The sequence below is a fragment of the Furipterus horrens genome, unplaced genomic scaffold (genome assembly GCF_987537825.1).
Source record: "Furipterus horrens unplaced genomic scaffold, mFurHor1.1.pri manual_scaffold_11, whole genome shotgun sequence".
Lineage (NCBI taxonomy): Eukaryota > Metazoa > Chordata > Mammalia > Chiroptera > Furipteridae > Furipterus > Furipterus horrens.
In genome coordinates, this window is record NW_028327181.1 from 46,663,468 (window position 1) to 46,687,682 (window position 24,215).

The 24,215-nt window shown below is 42.1% G+C and overlaps 1 protein-coding gene and 1 pseudogene across 2 annotated transcripts in view; both read left to right on the forward strand.

Annotated features, from left to right (window-relative positions):
* LOC149997509 (F-box/WD repeat-containing protein 10-like) overlaps window positions 1-419 on the forward strand; it is a 35,043-nt gene extending 34,624 nt beyond the window's left edge. Inside the window, 1 exon segment of the mRNA XM_090257482.1 lies at window positions 2-419. Coding sequence (XP_090113608.1) covers window positions 2-368 — 367 coding nt within the window. The 3' untranslated portion in view covers window positions 369-419.
* Window positions 420-9,393: 8,974 nt separating this feature from the next.
* On the forward strand, window positions 9,394-22,847 carry LOC149997511 (Golgi apparatus membrane protein TVP23 homolog B-like; annotated as a pseudogene). The gene is made up of 5 exons (XR_016514075.1): window positions 9,394-9,524; window positions 14,314-14,403; window positions 15,358-15,489; window positions 21,078-21,206; window positions 22,553-22,847. The product of XR_016514075.1 is annotated as a Golgi apparatus membrane protein TVP23 homolog B-like (transcript).
* Window positions 22,848-24,215: the final 1,368 nt, after the last annotated feature.

Consider the following 24,215-nt stretch of genomic DNA (forward strand, 5'->3'; position numbering starts at 1 on the left):
CAATTGACAGGACAGTGCGCAGTGTCAGCCCCTTAACCAGCATGCAGGTCATGAAGCCACACCGCATGCTGGCTCCCCCAGTAGGCCCGACAACCCAGTCTGCCAAGAACGGATGGCCTCGCTTCTACACGGCCCTCGATCCCTTTAGAATGAACACGGAATTCATGTTGTTGACTGTGCGGGAGGAAAAAGAGTACGAGGAAGCCAAGGTGAAAGAATATCAGGCCAGAGAACCCACTGGAGCAGTTAATCCAGAAAAAGCCAGCAAAGCTGCTTGGATCAGGAAGGTCAAAGGCCTGCCTATAGATAATTTCATGAAGCAAGGGAAAACAGCAGCCCCTGAACTTGGTCCAAATGTATTTATCTGAATCACACTTGGGAAATCACATTGTCTTACAATAAAAAGGAAACTAACTCGATGTTGGTGTTTGGCTTCTTGTTCTCTTTCTCTCTCTCTCTCTCTCTCTTCTGTTTTCTGATGTGGGAAATGCTCACAATAAACATCAGGACGCAGAACTTCAGCAGCAAAGTGAGGTGTTTTTTCATGATTCTGCACTAATGGGCACGCAGCCAGAGAGGCGGGCATGACAAAGTGGAAAAAGCAAACTGGCTTTATCCTAACGCAAATAGTCCCCTCCCCTGTCTCTCCTGTTTCTTCATTAACTGAGTACTCCAGAGTTACAATCTAGCGTGATTATCTAAGGGTCATCAGGTAATAGGTCTGTCTCTAGCTCTCTCTTACAGATTCTTTAACTTGTTTGCTGAGTTGTCTACCTACATTTTCCCATTTCCCTGTGTTTGTGATGAATATCTTCCTCCCTTTGACCTCGGAGATATTTGTGATGAGCTGAGGAATGTCATTTCCTAATTTGTATACTTATATTCTTTCTTTTTTAAAAAAAATTATTTTATTGTTTATGTTGTTACAGTAGTCCCAACTTTTTCCCCTTTGCTCCCCTCTGCCCAGTACCCGCCTTCTCTCCAGCAATCCCATCCCCCTTAATTCAGGTCCGTGGGTTGTGCATATAAGTTCTTTGGCTTCACCCTTTCCTATATTATTCTTAACGTCCTCCTGTCTATTTTGTACCAACCAACTATGCTTCTTAGTCCCTGCACCATTTCCCCATTTCTCCCCCTTCCCCCTCCCAGCTGATAACCCTCCAAGTGGTCCCTGTACCTATGATTCTGTTTCTATCCTGGTTTGCTTAGTTGGAGTTTGTTTTTACTTTTTAGATTCAGTTGTTGATAATTGTGAGTTTGTTGTCATTTTAGTGTTCATAGTTTTGATCTTCTTTTTCTTAAGTAAGTCCCTTTGACATTTCATATAATGGCTTGGGGATGATGCACTCCTTTAGCTTTACCTTGTCTGGGAAGCACTTCATCTTCCCTTCTATTCTAAATGATAGCTTTGCTGGATAGAGTAATCTTGGTTGTAAGTCCTTGCTTTTCATCACATTGAATACTCCTTGCCAGTCCCTTCTTGCCTGCAAAGTTTCTTTTGAGAATTCAGCTGATAGCTTATAGGCACCCCTTTTTAGGTAACTCTCTGCTTTTCTCTTGCTGCTTTTAAGATTCTCTCTTTATCTTTAATTTGTGGTATTTTAATTATGATGTGTCTTGGTGTGGTCCTTTTTGGGTCTAGCTTGTTTGGGACTCTCTGTGCTTCCTGGACTTGTATGTCTACTTCCTTCACCAAATTTGAAAGTTTTCCTTTATTATTTTTTCACATTAGCTTTCTATTTCTTGGTCTTCCTCTTCTCCTTCTGGCAGCCCTATTATTTGGATGTTGGGATGTTTAAAGTTTTCCCAGAGGTTCCTAAGCCTCTCCTCATTTTTTTCAATTCTTGTTTCCTCATTCTGTACTGGTTGACTGTATTTTTATTCCTTATGTTCCAAGTCATTGATTTGAACCCCAGTTTCCTTCCCTTCATCATTGGTTTTGTGTGGGTCTTCCTTCATTTCATTTAGCATAGCCTTCACTTCTTCCCTTATGCATGTGCCATACTTAAACATATCTGTCAAACCTCTGAGCACCTTTATCACCAGTGTTTTGAACTCTACATCTGTTAGGTTGGCTATCTCCTCATCGCTTAGTTCTCCCACTGGAACCTTGATCCGTTCTCCCTTTTGGGCCATACCTGTCTCCTCATCTTGACAGGCTCCTGTGTTTGTTTGCCTCTGTGTCTTAGGTAGAGCTGTTACACGTGTTATGTTGTAAGGGGTGGAGCCTTAGGTATTTGTCAGTATAGGGCAACCTGTTTCACCATGTTGTGGCACTGTACGTGTGGGAGGGGTCTGAGAGGGAACAATGTCACTTGCTCAGCACTCGCACCTTTTCCAAGCACTTCTCCCACTTCCATTTGGGACTGGCGCCTCTCTAGCTGTTGCCCTGGGTGTTGTTCCCAGAGTGGGTGGGTCTGCGGATGTTCTAGGACCGTGGGGGCCCTTTAAACAAGTGGACTCTCCTGAGATACTGGCAGTTTTTTCCTCTGCCCCAACCCCCACTGGTTTGCACAGTCAAAAGCAATGAGGCTTTATTTTCCTGGTGCTGAAACTGTGAGCTGTGCAGTCTGGTCTGGTGCTGGGAGCACTCCCCTGGTGTCCCTCCCTACTTTTAACAACATGTGACTGCACTTTCTGCTGGCCTGTCACCACTACCACTGCTGCTGCCACCATCACACTGCATCCTCTCTGACTGGCTCCGCCCCTTCTGCCTGTCTGGATGAGTATTTCTTCTTTTATATCTTTCTTTGTTGGACTTCCATGCAGCTCACTTTTCTGGAACTTCTGGTTGTCTCTAGTTTTGAGGTAGTTGTATTCCTTCTTAGTTGTGGAGGGAGATGCAGCGTGTCTGTCTAGGCCCCCATCTTGGCCAGAAGTCCTTATATTCTTTCTTTGTTTTACTGTTGACTCAGAGACTGACCCCTTGATTTATGATTCAATCACAGTTGGCCTTAGCTATTAATTATTTCCCACTGGTTTGACAGTTGCCAGCTTCCTTGTTCACTATATTGGCAATTAACATGGGGATTCCTAATTATCTTCCCATAAGCCAAAGAATTGATATTATCAAAGTAAGAAAACAGAAGGAGGCTGGGAGAGATTAGCATTTGTATTCCTACTGAAAACCATTCACTGAGACTATGGAAGCCCAATTTTATGGATGGGAGATAGGGAAGTGATAGTTGGAAATTAAATACCATGCATCACTATTAATTTAGTACTATCATTTTTATAGGAAATAAACTGATGAGATTATATCAGAATAATGCACTGAGTTCCTTGGTATTTTTGCATGGAAGCCTGATGAAGCTCAGTGTGTTCAGTTAAGAGTCTAATAGCAGAAGCCCTCAGTGGCGTTGACCTATTGCAGTTGAGAACATTATGTGTTCTCTTCCTTATTAGGGCTATCTTCTGAAAGAATTAAGCAGATTTACCTTTTCTACAAAGGGGGTCACTAATATCAAGTGCGTTGAGGTTTCTACTTATACCTTCTGAGGATGGTATCTGGGTTCAGGCAGGTAATTTAGAATAGAGCATCCTGCCACAAGGGCATGGCCCAATGGGGAGCTCAAGTCTCATCCAAAGGGGGTAGCTCCTACTCAGTGGCTCAGCATGGCCACAGGATGCTGTGAGACAATAGAAAATATATATTGGCCTGTGCCCCTGGTTCCTGGCACAGAGCTCCCAAACCCCCTGGAAATTCCTAAGTGATAAGAGCAGTAGGAGTATCTTTTGTTCTAATGAGGTGACTTGGGTGGGCTCCTGGATGGGCTCTGGTCCCCAGGAAGATCAAGCAATGATTCAAAGCTTGGAATTTTCAGCCCACATTCCCATTCTTTAGAGAGAAAAGAGGGGCTGGAAATGGATTTAACGATTGAACATGCCTGCACGTGTAAGCTCCATAAAATCCCAATAGTAGGGGGTTTGGAGAGCTTCCAGGTTGGTGAATATATCCCCATCCTGGGAGGGAGACACACATCAACTCCACAGGAGCGCCTAAGCTCAGGACCCTTTCAGACCTCATCCTATGTATCTCATCTATCTGTTATTCTGTGTCCTTTATCGTACCCTTTATTAATAAACTGGTGAATGTAAGTGCGTCCCTGAGTTCTGTGAGCTGCTCTTGCAAGTTAATTTAACCTGAGGGGGGCCCTTGGAACCTCTGATCTATAGCTGGTTGGTTAGAAGTACCTGGGCTTGTGACTGGCATCTGAAGTTGTGTGTTATAGTGTGTGTGTGTGTGTGTGTGTGTGTGTGTGTGTGTGTGTGTGAGAGAGAGAGAGAGAGAGAGAGAGAGAGAGAGAGAGAGAGAGTCTTGTAGGATAGAGCCCTTAGTTACTGTGTGATCTGATGCTATCTCCAGGTATACAGTGTCAGAATTTCATTAAACTTAGTAAAGACCCACAGAAGAGAAACACAGTAGGGAAGAACTGTCTTTTTTTCCTATACAGATGGTAATGAATTCAAATAGAATGCAAAACAAAACAACAAAAATCCGAACCCCACAAAACCCTACAACCTACACTTTGGATGGGCCATCAAAAACATGGCCTCTAGATGTACAGGTAACCTGTTCCAGGCCTCCACTTTTCACTGTCAAGTGCAGGAATATAACTGTTTGCCAAATTGAAAAAATATATTTTTCATTATTAGGTTTAAAGTAGCATCGGCAAATAGCCATGTAAAAACAGTGATATGAATAGAAAGAATCCTCCCAATTAAGGAAATGTGCTAGTGCATATTATTCCCTGAGCCTTCCACAGCAGTTTGAACCATAAACCATACAAATAGGATGTTGTTATAGTCAGTGTCATACATGACTTACAGTCCCTGAATTTCAGGTCCTTCATATGGGCAAAACTGTTACCGAACCGAACCCAGAATCACTTTGAGTTCTTGTCTTTCCAAATAAAAAATTTTAACTCAGGGATAACGATAATGAAAATAAGATTTATTTCAGCTCTGCAGAGAACAGAAACTTTGAGAATCACAACCAGAGTCATACCTGCATGTGAGTGCTCAGGCTTTTTATTGGGGTCAGAGGCTGGGAGTAGGCTCTTCCATTTTGGCATAAGTTTCTATGGCTATGGGGTGCTGACCAATGTGATCTTCTCCCCACATGTGCACCCTGGTCTCGTTTTCCTTTTCTTTAAGCGCTGTGGATAAGTTAAATAAAGGTTAGTTGTTTATCTTGTGTTTCTCTTGTGATTTTTGGAACAGGGCTGCTGAATTAATGGGTGAGACCCAACTCTCTTCCTATCCCTGACTTGGTTTGCTATCTCTCCTGCCCAACATTCCTCCCTTCTCTGGACACCTAGGGTATCTTGCAAGTGCAAGAAGTATCAAAGGAAGCTCCCAGACGAGGGTGATCTAAGCTATGTATTCTCTGGTCAGGGAGAAGAGATAGAAACCATTTGCTCTCACGTGTCCTTGGTTAGGGGAGATAAAGTCTTGTGATTTAACAGCTGTCAGTTGCTCGTACTGTTTGGCCTTGTTTACTTTTCTTATCTCTTTCCCCATTCCACTTGCCCAGGAATTTTCCTAGCTTCTTACTGTTCTGTCACGAGATCATACCATTAGCAGCTAAGCTTATACAACGGTAAGAATACCATCTTCTATTTACTACGTACTTACATTGTAGGATACTGTTATCAGCTCCACTTTACAATTGAGGAAAGGTGTAATGGAGGTCAGCTAATTGGTGGGGGCGGGGTGAGGAGAGGTGAGGGGGTGATGGGGCCGGCTCCAAACCAGATGCTCAAACTCCAGCGCTCAGCTCTCACTCTGTTCCTTATTTTCCCTGGTTTCTGCTTTCCTCCCATAATAAAACCCTTCATTGTTTACTCAGTCCTCCTGCTTTGTTCCTCTTAGGAACTTTTTACCCCTTCTCAGGAGCACATTAATATTTTTTCAGTTTCTAAAATGTAAAATACAAATATGATACTGTACAGGAAAATACATCCCATAAACCGTTCAAACAGAACGCAGCTATGGAAACATAAAGCCCTCCACCTTAACCCCGTCTTCAGGACATCGATGCTGGTGGGAATGGCAGCTCTTAGGGAGCAACAACATCTCCAGGCGACAAACCACGAAGCTTTCCCTGGTAAGCCAACAGCGGGACAGGGATCCTTTCCTAGCTGGTTTTACGCTCGGGCTTGGATCAGCGCTCGCCTCGGATGGCACGGCTCACCCAGATCCCTGGTGGCCTCCGCCGCGGTCGGCACTTCGCCCAGACCACGCGCACTGCGGGCCCCCAAGACAGCCGGTCTCTGGGTCGCCCCGCTCACTCCCTCCCTCGTTCTCTGGCGCCCCGCCCCGCCCCCACGATCGCCCCGCCCCCACGCTCGCCCCGCCCCGCCCCGTTACGTTCCTCCCTGGAGGCGCCTAGAAGCGGAAGTGGGAACCGGATGCACGTGTACTTGGCTCCCCCTGGCCTGACGTGGCTCCTGGAAGTGGTGCTGGCGCGGGGCCACGATGTCGCCGCAGGTGAGTTGCAGCGATGCCTTCTGAGGGCTGCGGTCCCTGGGGCTCGGCCTGGAAGGTGGGTGGGGCGCCAGCGGGGCATCCCGGGCCGTCGTGTCTGCGTGCCGGCTTGCTGCCGGAGTGGGGGGAGGGGCGCCGTGGGTGGAGGGCCGCGGGCCTTTGTCCGGGGACGCGACTGGGCGCCCCGGAGCCTCTAGTGGACGGTGGCCCAGGTGGCCCAGGGGCCAGAGACGTCGGTGTGGAAAAGCGCATTGTGGACGAGCGCGGAGCGCGGGGGCACCCCGGTGCCGGCCTGCTGAGACGCTGTCGTGGGAGGTGGCGGTGGTCTTCTCGGCCGGCCTTGGGGAGCGGCCTGACCCGTCGGCGCGCGCTGCGATCCTGCAGTAACGGGAGGCGCCGCACGTTTCCAGTCCACAGCTTTACAACCAGAGACTAGGAGGAATAAGTAGATAATCTCTTACTATTACAAAAAGATTACTATAAAGTGCTCTTTCGCTTAGATGATCATAGGTGATTTTTCCCCATCGGAGGGATTTTCGTGGCCCAGGCAGTGTTCCAGGCCCGGCCACACTGAAGCTGCTGTAGCTGAGGTCACCGATGACCTGGGAGAAACGCAGCGGGCACTTTCTGCCTTCACCCTGTGACCTCTGCTTTCCTCGCCTTGTCACCTCCTCCGACGCTGACCCGCCTGCGTGTCTCTTGCGAGGACCACTGTAATTACGTCATTGGGGCCACCTGGATGGCCCCCATCTCAATATCATGAATCACTTCTGCAAAATTCGTTTTGTCAAGAAAATGTACATATTCATAACGCCCAGGGATTAGAACTTGGACTTCTCTGGTGGAGGAAGAGGAAGCATGATGCAGGGGGATGGCGGGAGCAAGGTCACAGAGGTGGGCAGTGGCCCTGTTGGGACAGGAGAGTTTTTTCCGCCAAAGCGCTGTGGGTTTTAATAGGGGGATGATATGACCGAGTGTGGGAAGGTCTCATGGAGATTGGACTCCGGATCGGGAGTGTCACACAGTAGATACGTCGCCATCATCTGGAGGGCTTTGAAAAATCCTTATGCCTTGACCACTCCCCAGACCAATGACACCTGAACCTCAGGGTAGGACCCAGGTGTCGGATTTGTTCTGGTTATTTATTTATTTATTTATTTATTTATTTATTTTTAAAGCACCCCACGTCATTCCAGCCTGCAGCCAAGGTTGAGAAGCACTGTCTCGTGGATCTGAATTCATCTTACCTTTCTAGCTCTAGTTCCTACTTCCCTTCTTCCCCTTTTCACTTGCTCTGTGGGTTCCTTGGCCTTTCCCTGTACATGCGTGTGTATTCTCACTCGTGTACCTTTGAAAATGCACCCTGTCGAGGGGCTTCAATGAGCAGGAGGCCTGCTGTTCTGTCAAGGCCCAGCTGATAAACTCCTTCTGGAAGCTTCTCTGCGTGGGGGTTTTGCCAGATGACTGGGATGGGGCTGAAGGAACTGCACAGACCCTCTTCCTAGTTGTGAATTGCAGATGGCTAGACCAGGTCTCCGTCTTGCCTTCCATCCTGACGTGCATGTTGTCTTGCATGCAGTTGGCACGCACATAGTGAATCCATTGTGCTTCATGGATATTTTATTTTCTTATTAGGACAGTAACGATGACAGTGAAGATGTTGCACTCTTTGATGCAGAGGAGGAAACAGCTAATAGGCCCAGGGAATCCAAAATCAGGTATGAAGATAACGTTTAAGAGTTGTGTTATTGTCCAGAGCTGCTCTGTCTGCAGACTGGTGCAGCTGATGGGGTTCAAGGCAGGTGGTTGTGATGTACTTGCGGATATTGTACATCACTGGTATGATCTTTAGTCTGGTCAAAAATGGTGTTTCGTATTTCCTTTGGGAATCACTGGCATGTGGAATTTTATACAACACTGAGTTTCCAAATCTGCAAATACAATTAAGTGAACACTGGTGCGTTAATTCTAGCTCTGGTTTACTAAGAATGCACCATTTCTTTAGATGGTTTCTGTAGATGCATCATGGCATTTTGATTTATTGTGCAAATTTCAAAATTTTATCTTTTGTATAAACTACCATGAAAATATCAAGGCAAACATTTTTATTCCAAATTTAGTTCTTTCTGAAAGAAATTCACTTAATGACATCAAATTCTACCTAAATCGTGAAAACGTTATGCTGAGAGATGCCAGTCACAAAAGATCACATATTATACAAGTTCATGTATGTGAAATGTCCAAAATAGGCAAATCTATAGAGACAAAAGGCACATTAACGGTTGCCCAGGGCTGAAGAAGGGATGGTGTTGGGGTAGATGGGGAACATTTTCCTTCGGGGTAATGAAACAGTTCTAAAGTTGATTGTGGTGATGGTTGTACAGTCTGTGAATACATAGAAAACCATTGGATTATGTACTTGAAGTGGGTGAATTGAATGTCGTGTGCCTTATATCTCAATATCTCTGTAAAAAAAACAAAACCAAAACAGCTCTTCCTGATGGGTACTTCGTCTTCATGCCTGAAGTGATTTCTGAGGGCCTTTGTCAGGATTTTTGGACATAATGAAAGTAGGATACAATCCTAAGAATATGGTTTCTGTTATTTCTCCAAGCTTGGTAAAGTTTCTTCTTACATATTTTGTAAAAGTTTATGTTCAATGACGTGTTAAAGTCATGTTTACATAGTGTATTTGCTGTGACGGCAGGGCTTGGTCAAATAATGGGACTTTGGAAAAAAAGGAGAGGTCTGTGGTTTCTTCTTCCCTGAGTCACCTCTTTTATTTTGACCAAACTGCGTGATTATGCTATGGCTCAAGCATTTTTCATCTATATCCGCAATACCTGTCTGAAATGTAATTGCATTTCTTTTTTTATGTTTTGGTTTTCAGACATCCAATGGCATCATTTTTTCATTTATTCTTCCGAGTCAGTGCAATTGTAGTCTATCTTCTCTGTGAATTGTTCAGCAGCAGCTTTATTGCCTGTATGGTGACGATTATCTTGTTGTTTTCATGTGACTTTTGGGCAGTCAAGGTAGGTTTCATTATTTTTATTTGAAACCATTTAATATGATGAGATAGAATGGTATATGAACAGTAAAAAAGAAAATGAAACTTAGCATTTGGATTTGCATTAAACTATCTTTTTGTTAAAGGGCCAGGTGTATCAGATCACATGTAGGTTATTCTACTCACTTGCCTGTGCCTTATGCCAGCCTACATCAGCTTTAAAATTATACAAATAAATGTGACTAGAAGCTGCAGACCCTACATACTGTTTCTAATCCAGGTTACCAGTTTTGCTTCAGGGTCACCTCCAGCTGTCCCATGTATGATTTCCCGGAAGACCCCAGGATAGTTTGTTCACAAATACTTCAGGAGTACCCATCCTTTGTGAAGGCTCTAGGGCAGTACTTCTCAACCAGGGCCAGTTTTGCCCCCCAGGCACATATGTCACTGTATGAAGACTTTTCTGGTTATCATAACCGAGGTGGGGAAAGTGTGCTATTTGAAACAGCTAGTGGGTAGAGGCCAGAGATGCTTCTGAACATCTTAGCTGCACAGATTGGATAGTTCCCACAACAAAGAATTATCTAGGCCAAAATGTCAGTAGTGCTAAAGTTGAGAAATCTTGTTGTAGAGGCTAGCGAGGAGCATTAAGAAACAGTTTCAAACTCAGAGGCAATGGTAGAGGGATGGACAGATGTATAAGTACATAGATAGATGGATATGTGATATAGTAACTTTTAAAATATTAACTGAAGACCCTGTGTGTTCACTGTAAAACTAGACTTGTCTGTGTCTTTGGAAATTTTCATAGCAAAATGGTAGGGGAAGAATCAAAGGAGAAAAAAAGCAAAAGCTAATTTTGTAATTTCAGAGAGATGTATATCGATTCAAGGGCCTGTAAGATGTTACAAGTCTGGTCACACCCACCAACCCAGCCGTTTTAGACCTTTTGATTCTTACAGGAATCAGAGGTGACTGGCTTGCTGGTCGCCAGTTTCCATAGGCCACAACATGCTGAGAAGGAAGATTGCGCAAGTCTGTTTTCTTTAGGCTTTTCTTTGTACATTTCTTCTTTGGCTTGTTTTTGTTTGAATTTCTTCTGTTGCTTTATGCTCTGAATAGTTTACTGTATCCTGGTCACAATTTTGTCTTTGAGGAATGTTCCTTTTTCTTTGCGTAATTTCTGTTGAGCACATAGAACATGGCCTTCACTCAGTTCTTTTTTGTGATTTCCAAATTCTTATAATTAATCCTTCTGGGTTTAGGGTTTTTAAAATGTGGCCAAAAAGTATGTTTTCTGATGAGTGCTTATTTTTCTTTTTTTTAAATGAGGGCTTAAAAATGTCACCCTTTTATCTGTGGCAAAGACAACTATCCAAACCATTCCTATGTGAAGCGCAATTAAAAAGTCAAGATGGGGAAATTGTTAAGTGAACTTGAGGAAGGGGGTAGGCAGGATTCCAAACCTAGTAAGGACATACCTGTGTCATAATTATTATGAATCTTTATATAATTGTCAAAAGAAGAGATAGAATCATTAAAAAGTAAAATAGTTTTAAAAAGAAAAAATTAAAATCTTTTAAAAAATTTAACTGTTAGAGCCTATATGGTGCTTTTGTTTTATTCCTTACTCTGACAGAGTAAAAAAGGTTTAATAATAGTTTTTAAAATACAATGGTAACTATTAGTAAAACTTAAAATAAATTGTGTATCTTCCATGACGTTAGAGAAGGTAAGAGCAACTAAAACATAGCTTATAAAGGCATAATACAAGGTGACTGATGGAAGTGGTAGCAAATTAGTTATAATAGTAAATGTGATTTGATTAAACTCTCTTATTAAAGATTGGGTCAGAAATCAGAAGTCCAACCAAAAAGTTCTAACTAAAATCATGACATTAGAGAAAGTATAAAAGGCAAAGATAACATCAGACCACTTCAAACAAAAGGAAAGTTGGCAGTAGAATATTATCATTAGAGAAAATAGAAAAGGGAGCAAGACAGCATTCAATGGAGCAAAAAGGCCATTTTATAAATCACAGTGAGGCTTATCCGCAGAATGACATTACGTCAAACTGTCTAGTAAAAAACTTAGAAACATTAGAAGCAATGGAGGGAACATTGTGATGGGGTCTAAGAAGACACTGTCTCTGATCGAAGCAACAAAAAATAAGGAAGGTCTAAAGGATCTGAATGAAATAACAAGGTCAATTTAATAGCAGTATTTGGAACTTTTTATGTACAAGGATAATTTAATGACAGTTCAGTTTCTGTGCAACATTTGCAAAAATTAATTAGATGTCACTACAAAGAAAATTGAAATAAATTGCTCAGAGTAGCTACATTTTCTAGCCCAGTGCAACAAAACTAGAAATTAATTAAAAATGGTTGTGAATACTGGAATTTTAAAAAGCCAACCTGCGAAATATCTTGGCTTAAAAAGGAAACAAAAACCACAGATAATATCGATTATTATACCAAATGACATTTAAAAACTATAAATAATAGCTTATTGATACGTAATGACAGTGATCATCTGCACGCAATGTAGAATGTGTCTGAAGCTGAATTCAGAGGGAAAAAAATAGACTAAAGGCTTTTATTATTAAATAGAGGTCAAGAAGTTTTTTATAAATTAAATTTTGTTTTTAATTTTCAGCTGAGTATATGTTTATTGATTTTAGATAGGGAGGGAGGGAGAGAGACAGACATTGATCGGTTGCCTCCTGTACACGTCCTTACTGGGGATCGAACCCACAACCTAGGTATGTGCCCTGACAAGGTATGGAACCTGGTGTACGGGACAATACTCCAACCAACTGAGCCAAGCAGCCAGGGCAGGTCCAGAAGCTTTAAAACAAAAGCAGTAAGCTTGAGAGAAATTAGGAAAATAAACTCACATTGGTAAAAGTGGAAAGTAAAGAATTGGAAAATGGGAAAATGGAGGACGAAATAGTCTTAAGAGCCGTTATTTGAAAATGCCAATAAATAGACCTCTGGGGGGTTTCGTTCTTTGCCAGCTCTTCTCTTTTACTTAGCCCATAAATGTTAGCATTTCTACAAAGTTAATCAGTCTCGAAGGCTCCTCCTTTTGTTCTCTGTTCTTTTCCAAAGCACTGTCATCTGCGCTTCTGAGTTCAGCTGCTTATCTTGAAGCCAGGCTGACTCCCAGATCCGTATCTCCGGGTCAGGGTTGTCCTTGCTGCTCCACACCTGTCCGTCTGTCTTCTTGGTGTTTTCACTTGGCTTTCTGAGAGCACCTCAGATTCAACATGTGTGAAATATTCCTTGTCCTCTTCCAGCCCCCCAAATGCTGCTCTTCCACCACGTTCCCTTTCATAGGGCCTTGAATCAAGTTGTTTTTTTCACAAGAGAAAACCAAAAATATATGGATTGTTTTCTTTGTACCCCATGTCAAGTAATCACCAAGTTCCGTAAACCCATAGATTTGACTTTCTTCCTAAGGGCTTCCGTGCCTGCTTACGTACCTGTCATATTTCCATTTACACATTGCCTGAACTCAGGGATTCCTAATCTTTTTTGTGCCATGGATTCCTCTTGTGCTATCAGTAGTGTTTTTAAAGACATAAAATACATTAAGTATCACTAAGTTATATTGAAATATGAAAACATTAAAAAGGCAAATTTCTAATTTAGTAGTATGTACTTTATTCAGGCATTCAATAGCGGGATCTAGGAGCGGGTGTAATGACTTTGAAAGCAGTGATGAGCATAAACAGTATTTTGTGATATCTGCAACAAGTCCAGTACAATATGAAAAACTGTTTTTTATTGTGACAAAACCACAGGTACTGTTAATTCTGCTGTGGTTAACTGTCTACATTCGTAATTTAAAGGTAAACTAAATTTTAGCCAGAAGTTAGTGAAAATGAAGACACACTTTTCCCCATCCAAGTTCACAGAACCCCTGAATCTATTAGTGAACACCGCTGATTAAAAATTTCTTGCATTATTGATTCCTACTTGTCCTTTAAATTTCATTCCAAATGTCGATTCCTCGGAGACATTTTCTGATTCCTGACTAGATCGTATTTCCCTGTTAGACTACTAAGGCCCACGCTCCCCCCTCACAGTACTTAGCATGTTCGGTAATGCAGCACACTACGGTAGTAGACTGGTGGCTTATAAACTACAGGACTTTATTTCCCAAGTTCTGTGGGCTGGAAATCTAAGGTCAGGGTGCCAGCATGGTTACTTCTGGTGGGGACCCCCTCCTGAGACCCTGGCCTCTGCTGTATCCTCACCTGGTGGAGAGCAGAGAGAGGGCGAAAGCTCTCTCTTGATTCTTACAAGGGTGCTAATCCCATTTAGGAGGGCTCCTCTCGTATGACCTCATCTGATCCTAATATTACATGGTGGCGGGTAGAGCTTCAACATATAAACTTTGGGGACACATAAACATTCAGTCCGTGACAACCATTTTTAGCGACATTCAGCTGTAAAATATATGTAACCCCAGTCAGGATATATAGGAAAAATAGGTGAGAGCAGCTAAAGAGCAAGGGGTCTCGGAACACGGTAGGGAGCCGGAGAAAGGACAAGAGTTCATGAGGGGAAAGGGACGGGTAACGTTTCTGGAGAGGCCTGCTCTGTCACCTCCGCCCCTGCCGGCCCTGCCGTTGCCGTCTTGTTTACTCTTTGGTCCAGGCCTGGTGTGTCACAGTAGAAAACTGACTGTTGTGGCGGGAACGCGGATGCTGCTCTGTTTGTGAGAGGTTACACTGAGATATGACCTTATGGTAGGTCTTTAGATAATGTTTTTAAAATTCATGTGTGTGTATTAATCTTTCCCAGAATGTCACAGGTAGATTAATGGTTGGCCTGCGTTGGTGGAATCACATTGACGAAGATGGAAAAAGTCACTGGGTGTTTGAGTCCAGGAAGGTAAACTCCTCCTCCCTGTTTTTTGAGTGTCATTCATTAAGTTAGGTATAGATTACATTTTAATATTTATAGATGAAGTATTTAAGATTAAAAGTACTACCCCAAACATTTGACATGCCAACACTAAACCAGACAGCCTTCTACAACTAATTACATTTTTCTGACTAGTTCAGACCAGAAACAATGTGTGTATAGGAAGAAGGCAGGAAAAAGAAATAGAAGGATTGCAGTCTGAATTGATCAGAGCAATCTGTTCTTGAAGTCGGACCTTCAGGGGCCCTAGGGGGCTCTGGTCTGTTTCGGTGGTTTGCTTATCTATGGTGAACATTGTTTTCCTGTGGCAATCGGTTTGGGTGGCAGAGGACAAAATTCTTGGAGACAGTTCCAATGATATTGCTGACCTGCTTAGAATGCCTTGACAGGTATTTCTCAGAAAGCAGCAGAGTGCTCAGTGAGCCTGCGTTCCTTTGTGTTATAAAATCTACTGAATAAACAACTTACTACTCTTTTAAATTCCTAAGATACTGTGGTCATTGTCCAGAATCCCTTAATTCCATTTTTTTTTTTTTTTTTTTACTGGACCCTGACTTGACCTTTTAGGATGAGTAGAGACTTGATTTCCTTGATCCTTCCCTATGAATAAACAGTATAAATGTAAGAAGAATTGAATAGAAGCCTATCAGACCATCCTTAAACTGTCTGCTCTGCCCTGAAACTGCAAAATTCTTGATTTAAAACAAAGTATATTAAAACCAGTTCTTAAAATTACAGTAGTGGTAGATCTACTGTTTTTTGGGGTGTTGGAGGTAGAGGTGGGGGTTTGTGATTTAGGACTTGGGTTATCTGTATTAATTTATTTGAATTTGAGGGTAAGATGTCTTTCATCAAAAATGTTAAACTTCTTACTAGTGAATATCACAAAATATTGATTATTAAATTCATGTTCTTTTATAGGCATCTTCTCAAGAGAATAAAACTGTTTCAGAGGCTGAATCGAGAATCTTCTGGTTAGGACTTATTGCCTGTCCAGTGCTTTGAGTGATATTTGCCTTCAGTGCTCTCTTCTCCTTCAGAGTGAAGTGGCTGGTGAGTATCAGGGCAGAACTAGTGAATAATCCATTAAGATGCCTAAGGGACGATCATAGTAAGCAGCCATGTAGGTTAACACTAGGGGCCTGTGTTGAATAGGCAGCTTGATCATGTATTTCCCACGATTGATTTACTAGCTCTACTTTTTAAATATTGGTGAGCAGAGTCCTGTTAAAGATCCCATTTCACCAATTCTGCAGGTGCCTAGTAGAATTTTAGTTGAATCCCCTTATATAGAGATGACCGTGTTTATCAGATTATTATCCTGTTGGATGAGGATGTTCAGTAAACTCCAAACAAACATGTTTAGCTTAATTTGTAACTAACAGAGTAGTCTTTTTGAAAATACTGGTTGCTAACCTTTTCTGGCTATCTATTGCTTATATAGTAAATCTCAAAACTTAGTGTCCTAAAACATCAGCAGTCATCGTAAAGGGCTTGTCTGGAAGCTCTGGCTGGGGATCCTTCATAGTTGCATTTGGCCAGCAGCCGTGGCTGGTGTGGCTGGGAGCTGTAAGGTGTCTCCTCTGCATGAGTCCCGTGGCCGCCCGTGCGGCCTGGACATACGTCCTGGGCTTTCTCATAGCCTGGTGGCCCCGTGGCAGTTAGGCTGCTTACTGGAGGGTCAAGCTCCAATTAAGAGAATTCCAGCTCACAGTCTGAGTTACCCTTTACACCTGAATGAGTGTGCTCGGGTTACCATAACAACGTACTGCAGACTGGGCGGCTTAGACAACACTTATTTCCTTACAGTTCTAGAGCCTGGAAGCCTGTCCAGAGCTTTGGGTGATATTTGCCTTCAGATGTAGGCAGGGTAGTTTCTTCTGAGGCCTCTTTCCTTGGCTTGTAGATGGTCGTCTTCTCCCTTTGTCCTCACGTGGTCTTCCCTTTGCACGTGTCTGTGTCCTCTTTTCCTCTGCGTATATGGCCATCAGTCATATTGGATTAGGGCCCGCACTGGTGACCTCATCTTATTTTAATTACCTCTTTAAAGACCCCATCTGTAAATATAATCACATTGGGGGTACTGGGGTAAGGAGGTCAACGTACGCACTTTTAGGGGACATGATTCAGCCCATAATAACCACCTAGCCTCAGAAGTCACAGCATCACTTTGCCACCTATTCATATTCGAGAGAATGGGAATTCGGCTTTCCACCTTGATGGGGAGAGGGCTTAAAGAAGGTCCAGAAGAGCATGTGAAACAGGAGATACTGTTGCTACCATCTTTCAAAAACGTGATCTGTTACTTGCCCCAAACTGTGAGTCTTGTTCTTTTAATAGTTAACTTTGTCTCATTTAACTATTGATAGCAGATATATTTTGGCTTTACTTATGTTTTTTTTTCCCCCCATTTTTTATTATTTTCTTGTCCCCGTTTTGCTATATAGGTTCTCTTTTTTCTTTGTGTGTACATATACATAAACACTTTCTTTTTTGCAGTTTGGAAGGTTTATTGTTTACTTTTAGTTTTTCTAGTATTTATCTGTATTATATGTTTCTATCATACCTTCTTTCATGAATTAGGAAATGTATTTAATAGCCATTGATTTCCTGCTATGGTATGGAGATGGTCAAGTTAACACTCAAGGGTTCTCGCACCTTTCCTCCCTGCTTCCACCTCTGTATTTTTGTTGATTATACAGTTGACCCTTGAACAACATGGGAGTTAAGGGTGCTGACCCCCCAATGCATTTGAAAATCTGTGTATAACTTTTGACTTCCAAAATCTTGATTACATAGTCTTATTTTAGTTATTTAACCTAGTACACTTAAAGCTGTTTATTTACTTAACAGGCTTTATTTAGAAAGGAAATGAAATACTCCCTTTCTGTCGCCTGAGTTTTGTTTGTTCCAGTGTTATTCTCGTTGTCAAGGTTTGGAACAATTACCTTTTGAATGACATTTCTGACTGTTTGTTCAGTCTTTGATCTACAGTATTTTTAAATACATTGATTCGATCTTTTTATGGCAGCTTTTCCTTTTACCTCCTGTATGGTTAGCTAAATTTCATTGTTGGGTGATTTTTTCCCAAAAATGTATAGGTGTTGTTTTCCTTGGCTCTGTCATGTTTAAGAATGAGTCTATTGATTTTATTCTTGAATGACAACTTGGCTAGATGAATATTCTTGGGTCATAGGTTCTTGTCATTTAGGAGACATTACTTCATTATTTTCTTAGATTGAATTTTGCAGAGAAATCTGAGGCTTACTTAACCTCCATGTAAGTGAGTGAATAATTTTTTTCCCTAGACAAATAATTTTTAAATTATTCTTGAGGTTTTAAAATTGTACCAAAATGTCTTCATGTTTGTCATTCTATATTGGTTTTTCTGGAAGCTGTGTGCCTCTAATATGCAGGCACAGGTTCTGCTTTGAATCAGGAAAATTGTGTTCTGTCAAGTCTTTAAATTTATGTTCTATTTTTTGGTCTCTCTGATTCTGAGGTGTTATCTCTGTTGGATCACTTTTATCTGTTCTTATCTACCATCTTTAATTGCTTCGACCTCTTGGTTTTCTTCTGTTTATTTACTCAGCAGATATTTTTAAGAGTCTTCTATATGCCAGACCTGTTCTTGGCACTGGAGATACTGTTAAGGGCTGGATAAATAAAGTGACTGCCCTGATAGAGCTTATGTTCTCAGTGGAGGATAATGTGGGCACGCAGTAAATGAGAGAGCAAGGTGTCTAGAAAGATAAAGATACAAGGTAAGAGTGGAGCATGCAAGGGAGAGAATAGCGGGCTCCTTTGGGCTGGGGCTTTACTGTCCATCTGGGAAGGTCAGCCCAGTCTTTCTTATTTTTCTCCTTTATTTTTATTGTTGACACGGTTGCCGATGTCCCCATTTTCCTCCCTTTGCTCCCAGGCCCAGCTCCCCATTCCCTCTGTCCATCACCACACTGCCGTCTCTGTCCAAGGGTCATGCATGTATATGTGTCTTTGGCTAATCTCTTCACCACTTTCTTTCATCGAGTCTCCCTCCTCTCTGCTCCCCTCCAGTCTGTTCCATGTATCCATGCCTCTGTTTCTGTTTTGTCAGTTAATTTTGTTCATTAGATTCTACATATAAGTGAGACCATATTGTATTTGTCTTCTCTGACTGGCTTACTTAGCATAATAATCTCCAGATTCAACCATGCTACTGTAAAAGGGAAGCTTTCCTTTTTTATGGCTGTATAGTATTCTATTGTGTGAATGCACCACAACTTTTTTATCTGCTCATCTCCTGATGGGCACTTGGGCTGTTTCCAGATCTTGGTTATTGTAAATAATGCTGCTGGGAACATAGTGTATATATTCTTTCAAATTGGTATCTCTTCAATAAACGTTTAGAAAAATGGAACAAATACATGCAGAAAAAGGAAACTAGATCACCTACACCAGTAACAAGAGTAAACTCAAAATAGATAAAAGACATCAGTGTAAATCCTGAAACCATAAAAATCCTAGAAGAAAACAGACAGTAAAATCTCAGACAGCCATCAGAGCATTATTTTTGCTGATACATCTCCTGAAATGATGGAAATAAAGAAAAGAGAAACAGGTAGGGCTACCGCAAACTAAAAAGCCCAGTCTTTCTGTAGCAGTGGCTCCGCTTCCCTAAGACAGCCGGCAAAGGCCATGTGACAGTGGTTTGCGCTCACGTTAGGGCCACAGGGCGGGAGATGGCATCACCCAGGCTCTTCATGAGTTTCTTGCCGCTGTGCTCTCTGAAGGGCATCGGCTGATGACTGGTGGTACTTCTGTGCTGCTGCTCCTCCTCCGTCCCTGCTCCCCCTCCCTGGAGGGGGGAGGGCATCACATGTCAAGCTGCAGGCATTTTCCTGCCTCTGTTGGGTTTTTATTGGTTGGAAGGGGCTTCTGCTCTCACATCTGTTTCTGCATTTTTTCTTCGGGTTTTCTGTATCTTCTGGCCTTTTGCCTCTAAGTTGTTAGGGGTGGTGGTTAGTAAATTTCTTTCTTAGAGCTTCTTGGACAGTTAGGGGCTATACAGAGCAACACCGAGCGGGCTCTCTCTGACAGCCAGCCCTTTTTGTATTTATTGGTACCAGCTTATTTGCCTTTAAAAAGCGCTTTTGCTATTTATATCTTAGCGGGAGGGAGATCTTGATATCTGGCTTTCTCTGGTTTACACCATTGTAAGCAAATAGTCTGCTTGTTTTAACTCCTAAATACAGTTTCAAATCGGCTGCCGCTGGACAGCGCCGATGCCTCGGCAGCACTCCTAGCCAGTCGTCTGCGAGCTCAGGAGCCGCGGCCTGTGGGTCACACGTACCCAGGGGTGTCCCAGTGTGAGAAGCATGGGAAGTCCAAGGAAACTTATTTAAAGAAAAACATAATTTTATGTTTATTTAGGTGACTAGCAACCTTACATAATTCTAACATGTTTATTTCTGTGAAACATAAATTTAAAACAGAAAGCATAACTATATACTTTCTTTACTAAATCTTTGAACCTATTCCTTCATTAGAACTTACGTTCTCTCACTTGCTTAAAATCACCTGTCCAGCTTGTCCAGGCGAGTAAGTCTGGGTTGGAAAGGGACGTTCTCTTTAGGTGTCTTACTTTCTAAAGATGTAAACATTTCCCAGGTGTTCCTTTTACTAGCAGATAAATTGATGACTTGGTGTTTTCAAGAATGTGTTGGCACACTACGGCCTGCAGGCCAGATTCAGCGCCACACCGGTGTTTGTACATTTTTATCGGGACAGCCTTGCCTGCTTGTTTACACATGGTCTGTGGCTGCTTCGGGGCTGGAAGGGCAGGGTTGAGTGGTTGTAGCAGAGACCCTGTGGCCCACACAGCCTGGAGCGTTTATGGTCTGGCCCTTCCCAGGAAAATTTGCCAGCTCATTCTAGAATATTTAACTGTGCGATCCCCTCAGGTTGCCCTAATTAACGTCATTTCCTTTAACATTTAAGAGTAGGTTTGAGTTTTTATTCTCAGTCCTTTGTGATCTTACTGGGGTCATCTGTAGGACCCCTAATGTGGCCACCAGGAAACTGCCCTGCCGCGGCGCAGCTCCTCCTGGCGCTGCACCCCCTCCACCCCTCTGTCTCGCAGCCGCACACGAGCGCATCGCTGCCCAGAGGCACAGGCTTGCTCTCCTGGCGGCCAGCTGAGACACACGGGTTAGCAGAGAGCAGAGATTCACCTCCGCATGCTCTCAGTTTACTCAACTTGAGCTATTTCTTGGGCATTATTTTATAATTAATTCTTAAAGGAGTAATTAACAGTTGAGCCTCTTCTGAGTCTCATTTACTTTTTTTGTATCTTTATACACAGACCCATGGAAAATGGAGAGAGAACAGTCCCCCCCGCCCCTCTGCATTCCCAGGGGCTAGCACGGCGCCCTCATAAAGCATCCGTATTGACTAAGTGTCTGCTAGGCGGGCGATGTGGCCCCTTGTGCAGTGTGTATGTGGGACGGGCCTGTTCTGGCCGGTGAAGCGGTCTTATTGGAGCAACCCCCACTTTGTAGAGCTTCCTTTTCTTGTTCCCGTGACACTGCCTGGTCTCATTTATGGCATAGAGAAAGGTTAATTCTAGGCCAGTAATTGTTGATCGTTTTTCTCTTTCCCAGGCAGTGGTGACCATGGGCGTGGTACTACAAGGTGCCAACCTGTATGGCTACATCAGGTGCAAAGTGGGCAACAGAAAGAATCTGACCAGCATGGCTACATCTTATCTTGGAAAGCAGTTTTTAAGACAAGTAAATGTTTTCTGGATGTGAGGATGAATTTGATGTAGTTGTTGACTAATGCGGTGATTTCTAACTCTTATAGAGTTTAATTTTTATGAAATACATGAAGTTTTTTAAGGCACATATTTATTTAAGTACGAGATGATAATGATAAAGTTATTTTAGTTGCTTTTTTGGAGGCTTTTAGGACATTCCAGAAATGTATTGTCAGTGATCTGAAATTATTTTAAAACCAGAGAGATAAAGTGTCATTGATAATTTTTTTTTTTTTAAAGTATCTTAAGTTCAGTTGCTTTCCATTAATTCTGGTGGCTCTAAAAGTTTGGAAGAATGCTGTTGTGTGGTTTTAGGGATTTTATAGGAAGCAGGAGTAGAAACAAATAAGACTGTAATTAAACTTTGTTTTTAAGCACTCAGATTTCTTTTTTAGAACACACAGGTTTTATTACAGTTCCCCAATATGACCATTTAAGTCAGGGTTTCCAGTGAGATAAATAGTACATGTTCAGTCCCTTGAGAAAAGTGAGCAGGCCTTGGTCATCTTGTAGTCGGCTAGGCAAGTAGCGCTGGGCTGGGCAGCGGCGCTCACACCTGCATGTGTGTCAGAGTCACCCAGAGACTAGAACGGATTGTTGGGGCACACCTCCAAGGTTCCTCCTCCTTCAGTTGATCTAGGTGGGGGTCTCATAATTTCCTTATCCCCAGGGGTGCTGATGCTGCTCGTCCAAGGATTCTGTTTAGAAAATGAAATCCCTGAGAGATTAAGTTCCTACTCAAGAATATGCAGCTGATAAGTGTACAAAGCTAGGGCTGAATCCAGCTCTCCTCTCTTGAGATTCATTGTTCTTTTCATTCTTCTATACATTTTCTCTTGTATAAAAAAGTAGAGAAGGGGAATTTTCTTGTAGGGACATGATTCTCCTCCAGAGAGTTTTGGCACGGCCCCAGCATACCTCTGCTGTGGTTCACCTTCGGGTAATTGTCAAGTGTGTGCTTAAGAGGGCCTTTTCCTTGGGATTTCCAGTGCTTCTGAAGTCGGGTGGACTTTGAATGTAGGTGAAAGTGGAGGCTGAGCGTGAGATGACATGGGTGGGGTTAGCGGACTTAATGGCACCCAGTGATGCTCTGCTACAGTGAGGCTGGCTTGCTGACGTCTGAGTGGATCCGTGGATTTGCTTCTCCAACGTGTTTGTAATTTTTAACCTAATTGGACCATTGAATGTAAGTTAATGTAGTAGCTGGTTGTGCCTACAAGTATAGAATATTTTCCTAGAGCTTTGAAGTCTGGTACATTAAGTAAAATAGCTTTTTAAAATATTTTATTTTTTTATTAAGGAGTTCTTTCTCTTTTGCAGCATACTGAAGATGATCAGACTTCCTGAAGAGAGGAAGAGAAAGCCCATGTGTCCTGTTACATTGGGGACAACTGAAGAGATTCTCGACTCTGAACATTTTAGGACTCAGTATATGTTTCAGAGACGGGTGTTGGGTTTGTTTTTCTTATTTTAAAATTTACTTTAAAAAAAAGGGAAAGTGGTTTCCATATTTAGTTTTTATTTCTAGCATTTGGGACCTGAAAACATGATGTTGCTCGAAACATTGTCAAAATTTGGTTCGTGGTGTACATATATGTGTGCATAGTCACATAATATCCATATTGATAAAAGTGTGTATGTTCATGCACATACGTAATGAAGACCTTTGCATTTTGATCCATAGCACGTAGAAGGATGTTCTTAACCTCATTTCAAGACTATGTGTTTGTATATTATTTCTGTAGATTATCTTCAGAAGAAAGTTTTGCTTCCATGGTAAGAGTGAGCACTTTGACTTATGTATAAGTTAGAAATAATTATTAGTTTTACAACTTAATATATATTCATGGTGAAATTTCTTATCTTAGGCATTCATGGCAGATAGAAACCAAATTTGGGTCAGTGGCGTGAAGTAGTTTGTAAAATTTTATTTATTTTTATTTGTAACAAGCATGTATTTAGATTAATTAGTATAAATGAATTTTCACACTTTATGTGTAAGGGATACCTAGAGATCGCTGCTGTTCTCTTTATTTTTTGGAAAGGGTAGCCGGACTTTACTTGGAATTCCTGGAAGAGCTTCAGTGGTCGTTGGACTAATGAAATCTTCCTTTTACCACGAAAAGAGTATTATTCTTATGTCAGAGTAAGAATAATCATTTAAATACCTGGCATAATAAATGCCTAAAAGATATTTTATTTTATGACTCTATTTTTTTTCTTGCTATAGTGGGAATATTGTAAATCATGCATTTGTATTAATGATATTTCTTAAAAAGCAATATATGTAACAGTTACAAACTGTTATAGACATCTGTAAATTCTCTTGTAGGTATTCTAAAACTTGGAGTCTTAACAGATTATTTTGTCAATTATTTATACATTGTTAAAAATTTATAAAGCTGTTTTATTTAATTGGGAGTGATAACTTTGAAGGTGCATAACTTTATATTTGTATAAAACTACTGTTTACTAAGCACTTTGGCATGTGTAATCTCATTTGATACTCATGACAAACTTGTGTGAGGCTTGTGTACAGATGATGAAATGGAACTTCAGGTCATTCAGTGACGCCCAAGGAAACACAGGTTACAAGAAGACTCATCAGGGTATATTACTGTTTCTAGAGGAAACATTTGTCTCTAACGTCTTTTCATTCTTTCTTAAGATGTGTGAGAAAAATGTCAATCTGTCGCCTCTTGCACATCCCCAAGCAGGAACCTGGCCCGTGACCCAGGCATGTGCCCTGGCTGGGAATGGACCAGCGACCCTTTACGTTGCAGTACGACGCCCAATCCACTGAGCCACACTGATCAGGGCTCCTTGGTATTTATTTAAGTGAAATAAAACTCATGTCCACACAAAAACCTGCACATGGATGTTTACAGCAGCTTTCCTCATAATTGCCTCAAATTGGAAGCAACAAGATGTCCTGTAGTGGGTGAATGAATAAACTGTGGTCCATCCAGACAAGGGAGTATTA